The sequence below is a fragment of the Bufo bufo genome, chromosome 5, assembly GCF_905171765.1.
Source record: "Bufo bufo chromosome 5, aBufBuf1.1, whole genome shotgun sequence".
NCBI classification, from domain to species: Eukaryota; Metazoa; Chordata; class Amphibia; order Anura; family Bufonidae; genus Bufo; species Bufo bufo.
Window position 1 is genome coordinate 178519642 of NC_053393.1, and position 11300 is coordinate 178530941.

Sequence of the window (11300 nt, forward strand, 5' to 3'; positions counted from 1 at the left end):
ACCACACCCCTTCTCATTACAGAGATGCACATCACCTAATATGCTTTCTATATAAAAGGATATTTGTTAAATTTATTTTAACCATTAACAATGACCTGTTTCTACTGCAGCCAGTAAGAGGCATTATTCAGTAGAGCCATTTTTACGGCACTCCAGTATTAACCCCTTCCCGCATTTTCACTTACATGAGGGAATGCGGTCTCTTGCTGCATTTCCATGTACCTGATCTGATCGGGCAGGTGCAGGAGCTGCGCCCGCTTGATCAGCAGCAGGGAAAGTCGGCTGGCCTAAGAATCAAAGACTCAGACAAATTTGCTGTGTAATGGGTTCTCTGCTAGGCATAGTCCGTGCAATTATTATTTATTATTATTATTATTATTGCCTGGGGAATCTACCCTCCTTCCTCCTTACAAACTAATTTCAATACAACCAATTGGAAGCATTTATTAAAGTAACCAATCAGAATTACAGGGTGACCCACAAAAAAGTAGCCTGCCTCTGGGATTCCTACAAATCAAATTGCCTAATGGTAAATCTGTCTTGGTTATCCATAGCAACCAATCAGAAATCGGCTTTCATTTTTTCAGATACCTGTTAGGTGAGCTCTGATTGGTTGCCCATTGTGTTAGAAAGATGGTGTCACACATCACATTTGCTTTGCGTGAGAATCACAGCAGTTTCTATATTCTGCGATTGACCACCACATTCCCCATGAGATTTTATCTCTGAGTTAACTTATAACAAAGTGTCTGCTAACAATCCTCCTACCCTGGATAAAGTCAAGGAGAACATCACAAACACTATCTGCAGCATCTCAAGAAGTATTAGCCAGCATAATCCGACATGCCCAAAGATGCATAGACCTGACTACCATCTTTTGTGACTTTTTTTTTTTTTAGTTTTTTTTTTTTTTAATTACCCACAATAATCCACTTGCTCGTTCATCCTGTCTAAGCTTGACCAAATCGGGCTTCGAAGGTCCGAAGTCAATTCGTTCAAAAACTTTGTTTTTAATGCTATTTCCGTACAGCCAATCTTCGTCTTGGCCGAAGTAGTGCAAGACTTCGGTGAATCACTACTGTATTCATATCTGCGTATTTAAAAACATTTAAAAATAGGAATCCGAAGTCTGCTTTGGTACCGGCTGGTACCTCATACCTTTGAATGAATCGCCTTCGGATTTAAGAGCCAAAGCTCGATTCACTGAAGCCTAATCTTGTCATACTATCGCTGGAGGCGGGCTACTTTTTCATGGGCTACCCTGTATAATATACGTAAAATCCAGATGTAATTTTCTAAGTGCATAATTCAAAAAGCCTCTTTTCTACATTTCATAATGTCTTGCTAGTTAAAGGGTTTCTACCACCTCATTTGGACCTAATTAGCTGTCAGACACTAGCGATCTGCTCTACCTAACCATGCTATTCTAAGACCTTTCTCTGCAGCCGTTACACTAAAAAACCAACTTTTATTGCTATGCAAATGAGCCTCTAGGTCAGGGATGCTAAACCTACGGCCGTCCAGCTGTTGTAAAACTACAACTCCCACCATGCCCTGCTGTAGGCTGATAGCTGTAGGTTGTCCGGGCATGATGGGAGTTGTAGTTTTGCAACATCTGGAGGGCCACAGGTTGAGTATCCCTACTCTAGGTGCTATGGGGGCGTCTTTTCAGCACCTAGAGAGGCTCCGTCTACTCACCCTGTATTCCGCCCCGCTCGTCCGTCAAGCCCGCCCATCTCTAGATTGCCAGCCTCCATCTCATCAGTCGGCCTTATTCTCGCGCCTGCGCCGTGTGCGTCTGTACTCGGCGCAGTGACTGTCTGGCCGGGCGTCGTCTGTTCGGGAGCGGTCAGACAGTCACTGCGCCAGCACCGAATACAGACTAACACGGCGCAGGCGCGAGAATAAGGCCGACGGATGAGATGGAGGCTGGCAACTAGAGATGGGCGGGCTCGACGGACGAGCGGGGCGGAATACAGGGTGAGTAGACGGAGCCTCTAGGTACTGAAAAGACGCCCCTATAGCACCTAGAGGCTCATTTGCATAGCAATAAAAGTTTTTTTTTTTTAGTGTAACGGCTGCAGAGAAAGGTCTTAGAATAGTATGGTTAGGTAGAGCAGATCGCTAGTGTCTGACAGCTAATTAGGTCCAAATGAGGTGGTAGAAACCCTTTAAGTAGTTCCCTGTTTGAAAATACAGCGGAATCAAAGTTTCTTATAAATGATACTTGCAAAACAGATGTAAAGAAAACAGACTATATTAATTCAAAGATATATGAATGAAGTAGACAAAATGGGTGCCTTTAGCACAGCTGTTTTCTTTTACACCCAGATATGGTATCCATGAAAAATACAGATTGTCCCGCAAATGAGCCCTCGCACAGCTCCACTGACAGGTCAATAAATATTGGGACATCGACAGAATTCTAACATTTCATGGATTTGAAATGAAACAAACAAGATGTGCTTTAACTGCAGATTGTCGGCTTTAGGGTCCATTCACACGTCCGTTGTTTCTTTCCTGATCTGTTCCGTTTTTTGCTGAACAGATCTGGACCCATTCATTTTCAATGGGTCCTGAAAAAAATCAGACATTGAGCTGTCCGTTTTTTTCCAGGACCCATTGAAAATAAATGGGTCCAGATCTGTTCAGCAAAAAACGGAACAGATCAGGAAAGAAACAACGGACGTGTGAATGGACCCTGTATTTGAGGGTATTTACATCTAAAATAGGTGAACGATGTAGGCATTACAACAGTTTGCTTCTGTGCCTCCCACTTGTTAAGGGACCAAAAGTAATGGGACAGAATAAAAATCATAAATCAAACTTTCACTTTTTAATACTTGATTGCAAATCCTTTGCAGGCAATTACAGCCTGAAGTCTGGAACGCATAGACATCACCAGATGCTGGGTTTCATCCCTGGTGATGCTCTGCCAGGCCTCTACTGCAACTGTCTTCAGTTCTTGCTTGTTCTTGGGGCATTTTCCCTTCAGTATTGTCTTCAGCAAGTGAAATGCATGTTCAATCGGATTCAGGTCAGGTGATTGACTTGGCCATTGCATAACATTCCACTTCTTTCCCTTAAAAACTCTTTAGTTGCTTTTGCAGTATGCTTTGGGTCATTGTTCATCTGAACTGGGAAGCACCGTTCAATGAGTTCTGAAGCATTTGGCTGAATATGCGCAGATAATATTGCCCAAAACACTTCAGAATTCATCCTGCTGCTTTTGTCAGCAGTCACATCATCAATAAATACAAGAGAACCAGTTCCATTGGCAGCCATACATGCCCACGCCATGACACTACCACCACCATGCTTCACTGATGAGGTGGTATGCTTAGGATCATGAGCAGTTCCTTTCCTTCTCCATACTTTTCTCTTCCCAGCACTCTGGTACAAGTTGATCTTGGTCTCATCTGTCCATAGGATGTTCCAGAACTGTGAAGGCTTTTTTAGATGTAGTTTGTCAAACTCTAATCTGGCCTTCCTGTTTTTGAGGCTCACCAATGGTTTACATGTTGTGATGAACCCTCTGTATTCACTCTGGTGAAGTCTTCTCTTGATTGTTGACTTTGAAACACAAACACCTTCCTCCTGGAGAGTGTTCTTGATCTGGCCAACTGTTGTGAAGGGTGTTTTCTTCACCAGGGAAAGAATTCTTTGGTCATCTACCACAGTTGTTTTCCGTGGCCTTCCGGGTCTTTTGGTGTTGCTGAGCTCACCGGTGCGTTCCTTCTTTTTAAGAATGTTCCAAACAGTTGTTTTGGCCACGCCTAATGTTTTTGCTATCTCTCTGATCGGTTTGTTTTGTTTTTTCAACCTAATGATGGCTTGCTTCACCGATAGTGACAGCGCTTTGGATCTCCTCTTGAGAGTTGACAGCAACAGATTCCAAATGCAAATAGCACACTGGGAATGAACTCTGGACTTTTTATCTGCTCATTGTAATTGGAATAATTGAGGGAATAACACACACCTGGCCATGGAACAGCTGAGAAGCCAATTGTCCCATTACTTTTGGTTCCTTAACAAGTGGGAGGCACATATACAAACTGTTCTAATTCCTACACCGTTCACCTGATTTGCATGTAAATACCCTCAAATTAAAGCTGACTGTCTGCAGTTAAAGCACTTTTAGTTTGTTTCATTTCAAATCCATTGTGGTGGTGTATAGAGCCAAAAATGTTAGAATTTGTCGCTGTCCCAATATTTATGGACCTGGCTGTAAATATAAAGAAGTTATGGGGGTCAGAATATGGCGATGCAAAGAAATATATTTCCCAGCTTCCCACTACATCTTATGCAATGTATATTTGTGCTGTTAGAAAGTACAATCCCTCATACCTCTATGTAAAAACGAAAATGCAAAAACTGAAAATTGCTGCATCAGGGAGAGATTAAAAAGATACAAAATCACCAAATAACCATTTAACCACCACAGATACGATTTCTAAAATATGGTATTAAATGGTTGTTGTCTATATCACATATTTGTGCCTTGCACTTCTATCTACACATAAAAAGCTTGGAATAAGCTGTGTGACTCTTATTTCACCCTAAAGGGTTTCAAAGATGAAAGAGAATTTGCAAAAAGTTCATCAGAAGCTTTAGAAGTTCAAGTGAACCCAAGGAAAAGATCTGGCTCGGAGGCATCTGCTCTAAAACCAGTGTACGTAAAAATAGCTATCTTTTTTGGAATATACCCTAGTTGGAAATTTGTGTGTGGGATAATTTTTTTAACTTTTTTTTTATTTTTATATAGTTCTAATTTACATAATGTGGTCAAAACCTAGTGTATGTATGCTAACCCGCTTTACAACTGAAAGGGGTTTCCTGGTTTGCACAACAATCCTTTAACAGTTTCCCTGCCAAGGATGTATCTGATACATCTTGGCAGGCAACTCGGGTGCCAAGGACGTACCTCGTATGACCTTGCCACCAATGGCTGGGTCTTAGTCAGTGTAACAGGTAGAGATTAAAGCCAGGCTCGTTTTTTCCTGCAGTTTTCATTCCCAAGCCTATTTCTAAGTATAGATATATGATATATCACAGGTAGACTGTACATGGTCCCAGGGGGAAGATGGCATGCACAGTAGTCCATGTTATCAACCCCCTACCCCCATCAATCAGCGAACATCCTTGCTCTCTTCATCCAGATCACAGTGCCAAATAAGTTACATCAAACGCAACACAAACAATAGTTTACCTTTTAACACTGTCCCTATCATGTCCATACCCAATCTATACAGTAAAACATACAGACCACTAGCAGTACCATTACATGCTGCAGTAAGTGATATCACTAGAGAGCAATATCTAATATATTTGACAGAGGGAAAAAACTTTAATCGGTGAGAGAAAGCATTTTTTACTCCTTGACTTTCGCCATAAGTAATGGTTTTCAGTTACTGCAGATTTTCAGACACGTGGGCCTCTTTTGGTTCATTGGAACATGAGGTATGACGCTCTGACTCGTTTTCTGATGAACAGCAGGCGGTTCAGGCGTTGTCTTCATAATATGGGACTAATGAAGCCCCCATATTATACCGGTCTGAACGCTGCTTTAGATGGATTATATGAGGTTCAGGGATTTCTCTTTGTTAATTAGGATTATGGTTTGTATAGGGGGGTGGCAATTACTGTATATTCTACATAATTCCCAATTTGTGCATGAGAAAGTTATTGCATTCCCGCAATTTTGTTCATTTCTTTGCCACATGCAGCATTGAATGTAAGACGTGTGGAATGAACTCCTCGCATCTTAGGCTACTTTCACACCTGCGTTGGGTGCGGATCCGTCTGGTATCTGCACAGACGGATCCACACCTATAATGCAAACGCTTGTATCCGTTCAGAACGTATCCGTTTGCATTATTCTTTTAAAAAAAAGCCTAAGTCAAAACGGATCAGTCTTGACCTACATTGAAAGTCAATGGGGGCCGGATCTGTTTTCAACTGCATCATATTGTGTCAGTGAAAACTGATCCGTCCCCATTGATCTACATTGTAAGTCAGGACGGATCCGTTTGGTGTCCGCATCCAGAGCGGAATGGAGACTGATCGGAGCCAAACTGATGCATTCTGAACGGATCCTTATCCATTCAGAATGCATTGGGGCTAAACTGATCCGTTTTGAACCGTTTGTGAGAGCCCTGAACGGATCTCACAAACAGAATTCAAAACGCCAGTCTGAAAGCGGCCTTAGTTTCTTAAAGACTGTATTTACTTGTATAAGGTCTCTGCTACAGTATGCATTTTAATCACAAATTAGGAGTTTTGTCCAATTTTGCTAATAATCATTGTTTGCTGCAAAGTTGTGTATTAGGTTGTATTTTTATCAACCGTTTTTTGCATTCTCAGACAAGGTCGTTTTTGTTTACCTAGAAGCTGTTTGCCCTGTACAGTATACATTTTTAATACATATGTGGATGATGGCCATATATTACATGGCCTTTGTTCCAGTGTTTTTAAGAACACAAGCTCTTGATGTATATGCTTGTGGTATATATAAGATTTGCACATCTTAATATATTACATTTATGTTTTTATGTGTAAACTTCTGTTTGTTTTTTTTTTGTTTTTTTTTTAGAATTCCAGTTTGTCATAGTTACATGGATTACATAGGTGGACACGATAGTTAATAGTCTATCAAGGCAACTGTGATCATCAGGTTGTCTGCTTAGGTTTTGGGGTGCATTTACTTTTCAAGGAGTATTTTATAGGTTGCCGCTTTAACTTTTTTTTACAGCTTTAACACTAGGTTTTTGGTCTCTCCAGTTCGGGTGATTTTCAGAAGATAAAGTGCATGTAAATTTAGACCTAAGTGGTATGTGTGAAATCTGCACATGTTTTACCCACTAATGTCAACTTAAAAAAAAATATATAAAAATAATAAAATTGCGACAAAGCATCTTTTTTCATAAAGTTGCATGAAGGTGCCTCTGTATCTAAAGTTCTTAGTAGCATTTTGACAACGTGCCGGGTATGTACTTCAGAAACTATATGGGTTTTGGGGGCGTTGGTATAATTATTATTTTTTTGCACTGGTTTTATTTGTACATCTCAAAACTGTGAAAATTGTCCTGGCTACCAGAGGTGCAAAATGTCCAAGCACATCTGGCAGTGAAAGGACAATCCTTTCTGACCGTAGCTTTAATTTTGTAATGTATTTCTTTTCTCTTTATGGCTCCTGCCTTCCATTCTGGGACCAGGTCCGTGCAGCTTTCTTATTTCCTGTAATGTTATGTCCATGGGGGTGTCAAGGTAGCAACGGGGCAGTGATAGGGGCAAGCGTCTATAGAACTAGCTGAGTGGGAGGAGCTATAAACCAGCTGGCTGTTAGGGGCGGTGTCAGAGAAAGAAGTGCATCATGGGTTTGGTTGGATACAGCAACAGCAAGTGCTACATACAGGATGGAATCAAACCAGAATGATTTGTTTACATGGTGAAAGTGGATCAAGAGTCCAAATCGGAGAAAGGAAAAAAAACAAAAACTTGGAGGATGTACATGAGCATATCTGTTAAACGTAGTAATCTCGGAAAACCCCTTTTAATGCTTTCAGGGTGGGTTAATTTGTTGTACTCAATACTAGGGATGAGCGAATCAACTTCGGATGAAACATCCGAGGTCGATTCGCATAAAACCTGGTTCCAATACTGTACGGAGCAGGAGCTCCGTACGGTATTAGAATGTATTGCTCACATGAGCCGAAATTTTTGCTTTGCAAAGTCTCGCAAGACTTTCGGTATCAACTTCATAAATGAATTTGTACTGTGTGGTACCTTGGAACCAAAATAGAGTTTGGGAAATTGTTTTTTTACAGTACAAATTAATTTATGAAGTTTTTACCCAAATTCTCACGAGACTTTGCGAAGAAATAACTTTGGCTCATCAGAGCCAATACATTCTAATACTGTACGGAGCTCCTGCTTCGTACAGTATTGGAACAAAGTTTTATACGAATCGACTTCGGATGTTTCATCCAAAATCAATTCGCTCATCCCTACTCACTACATATACTAGTGGGGGAGTATATAAATATTCATTGTTTGCACACGTGAGCCAAGCAGCATGGGGACTCATAAATAATACAATTTGGGACTTGTTAGATTTTGATATTTACACACGATTTGCATACTTTTATACAATTTTATTATGTTGTATATACTAGGCAAGAGGAAGCAGTTCGGGGAGTTTTTGCCTCAGAAGACTTCTATACTTTTCCTTCTACACTTGTTGGTGAATCCAGCACATTGAAAGTGAACTTAAGAAACAACTCTTTCACAACGTATTTGGTAAGTGTTACAGTTCTTGTATGAGAGCTGAATGACCTGTGCTTCGGAGACTCCATTTGGGATCTCCATCAAAGATTTAGTCAAAAATAGCACCGAGAACTCCACAAAAAAAAAAACTTCTCCCGAACGAAATGCATTATAGCCATTGGGTTCTGTTAGAAATGCTGAATTTGGCACATAACTGACTGGAACTGAGCCTGTTTTTGCTGTTAATGGAGCAGAACGGAAATAAATAGCGCTGATGTAAAAGTTTCTTTAAAGGGGTATTCTCATCACATACAATGGGGCATATCACTAGGATATGCCCCCATTGTCTGATAGGTGCAGGTCCCACCTCTGGGACCCGCACCTCCAAGGAGAACGGTGGGGGAGAGCTGTGGCTGGAGGATCCCGGGTTTCCTGGGGTCCATCCACCGCCAAGTGCTGCTCCCATACAAGTGAATGGGGGCGCACCACTCACGCGAGGCCCTGCTCACATTCATTTCTATGGGGAAGACTGAAATAGCCAAGCCAGCGCTCAGCTATTTTCGGTGACCCCATTGAAAAGAATGGGGGGGGGGGGGGCAGCGCAAGCAGTGCGCCCTCCATTTATTTCCCCGCTCCGTTCTCGTGGTAGGTGCAGGTTCCACCTCTGAGACCCGCACCTATCAGACAATGGGGGCATATACTAGTGATTTTCCCCCATTGTCTGTGAAAGTAACTAAACCTTTTTATATGACGTTTTAATATGTTGTCCCTAATAAAACTATTTCTAATATACTTTATTAATCAATATTATAATTTTACTTTCTTAAAGCGCACCATTCACTGTGGTAGCATGGCAGCGCTTAGCGGAGCAAGCAGGACCTGCTCCGCTCAGCTAATTTTGGCATAGTACATGGGTCCGGCCCGTACTCGCAGCACTGCTGCCCATTCATAAAATGTGTACTCCGCACACCGCTGAGCTGTCAGCAGTGTATGGAGAACGGAATTTTAAGCGCACAGTGAATGGTGCGCTTTATGGAAGTAAAAGTATAAAAATAAAAAAATCATGAAGTATACTAGAAAAACGCAAAAACACAAATGCAATAGCACTCTGCAACCAGCACTCTGCCCTGCCTCTATGCTGGATGTTGAATGAGACATTGGTGTACATTTTGGCCAAAGCGTAATAAGCCACTCACCACGTCAAGGTCGCCTCTGAGTGGTCCCTAACACTAGTACCTACCTGTTATGGGCCATGATAGCCACACAAAGTCCAGGGAGCGCAGGTACAGCATGCACCCCAGGCACACTCTGCTTTTAACCCCGTCCGGTGCCGTGACAGCTTTCATCGTATCCAGGGATGCAAGTACCAACATGCATGCTGAGCCCACTATATACTTCTCCTGGAGCCAAATGGCTACTGGTAGGCGCTGTAAAAGCAGACTGTTTTATACTGACTTTAAAACCAGCCTCCAGGGCAGACTAATTGGTCAGGTGTGCATGACTGCATGGAGATCGCCACGCCTCCAATATATACTACAAAGAAAAATTGTGGGGGGTTCAGTCAGCACAACCCTGTATGCAGGTGCACATCGCTATGGCGAAATACATATACAAACGCAAAAACACAAATGCAATAGCACTCTGCAACCAGCACTCTGCTGGTTGCAGAGTGCTATTGCATTTGTGTTTTTGCGTTTGTATATGTATTTCGCCATAGTGATTTGCACCTGCATACAGGGTTGTGCTGACTAAACCCCCAACAATTTTTCTTTATACTAGAAAAAGTTTAATTAGTGCTTTATGGACAACATATTAAAACTTCATAAAAAGGTTTAGTTACTCTTTTTAAGCAAATTATGTAAAGTGTGTGCATCTCAAGCAGCCAGGGCAAAATGTGTAAATGTAATTTATTTATTGTTACCATTTTGTTTTCTCCTTTTATAACTCAAAACAGAAAATTTCTGAAGTAGCCAAAGTTTACACTAGTATTGTGGCAGGACAGCTTGGAACAGTCCAGGAAATATATAGGCAGGTTTAGGGTTTTTGTTTTTTAAATATATAAATGGGAGTCAATTGCAGACTAAAGCAACAGTTCTGTGTGTAGTGTGGTGTATTCTCTATTTTTGTTACATGTTTATGCATGATTCAGTAACATCAAAATCACACTTGGGTATGGTCACGAGACAGATTAATTTTTTTTACATTTTGAATGCAGCGGTTCTTCTCGCAGCTTCAACACCATTTTATGGGGCTAATTCTCAGTATGGACATGTGTAATGACTTCTTCTAGTGACCCAGCAGGAACTATAGCAAATAAAAGGAGATGTACTTCAGATTTGGTCTGTAAAACCAAGCAGAAATAACCCGCTGGGAGATGGAAAGCGGTACAGCCTCCCAGTGACAACAAAGGGAAGCAGATTCTGTGCACAACATTCAGTGTGAATGAGGCTGTATTTCAGGCTCATAGCTCAGATATTTGTAATGTAAGCAAGAATACGCATTCAGTCAAAGTTGGCCTTAAAGGGGTTTTCCCATCCCAGACAATAGGGACATATCGCTAGGATATGCCCCCATTGTCTGATAGGTGCGGGTCCCACCTCTGGGACCCGCACCTACAAAGAGAACGGAGCGAGGAAATAAACGGAGGGCGCACTGCGCATGTGCAGCAGCCCTCCATTCATTTCTATGGGGCCGCTGAAAAAAGCAGATTGCTGGCTCGGTTATTTCCGCCTGCCCTATAGAAATTAATGGGAGCAGGGGCCACGTGTACGCAGTGCGCTCTTATTCACTTCTATAGGAGCAGCCCTTGGTGGTGGACGAACCCTGGGAAATCCGGGGTCCTCCAGCCACAGCTCTCCCTGCTCCGTTCTCGTTGTAGATGCGGGTCCCAGTGGTGGGACCTGCACCTATCAGACAATGGGGGCATATCCTAGCGATATGCTCCCATTGTCTGTGATGGGAATACCCCCTTTAAAGGGGTTGTCTCACTTCAGCAAGTGACATTTATCATGTAGAGAAAGTTTAATACAAGCCAC

General features: G+C 41.9%; 1 protein-coding gene across 2 annotated transcripts in view; it reads left to right on the forward strand.

Moving 5' to 3' along the window:
• The window catches only part of CEP192 (centrosomal protein 192), a 184635-nt gene that overhangs the window by 167076 nt on the left and 6259 nt on the right, over positions 1 to 11300 (forward strand). For both annotated transcript variants that reach the window (XM_040432242.1, XM_040432243.1), the window contains exons 45-46: positions 4566 to 4672; positions 8175 to 8298. In XM_040432242.1, coding sequence (XP_040288176.1) covers positions 4566 to 4672; positions 8175 to 8298 — 231 coding nt within the window. The remainder of the gene's footprint in view (positions 1 to 4565; positions 4673 to 8174; positions 8299 to 11300) is intronic.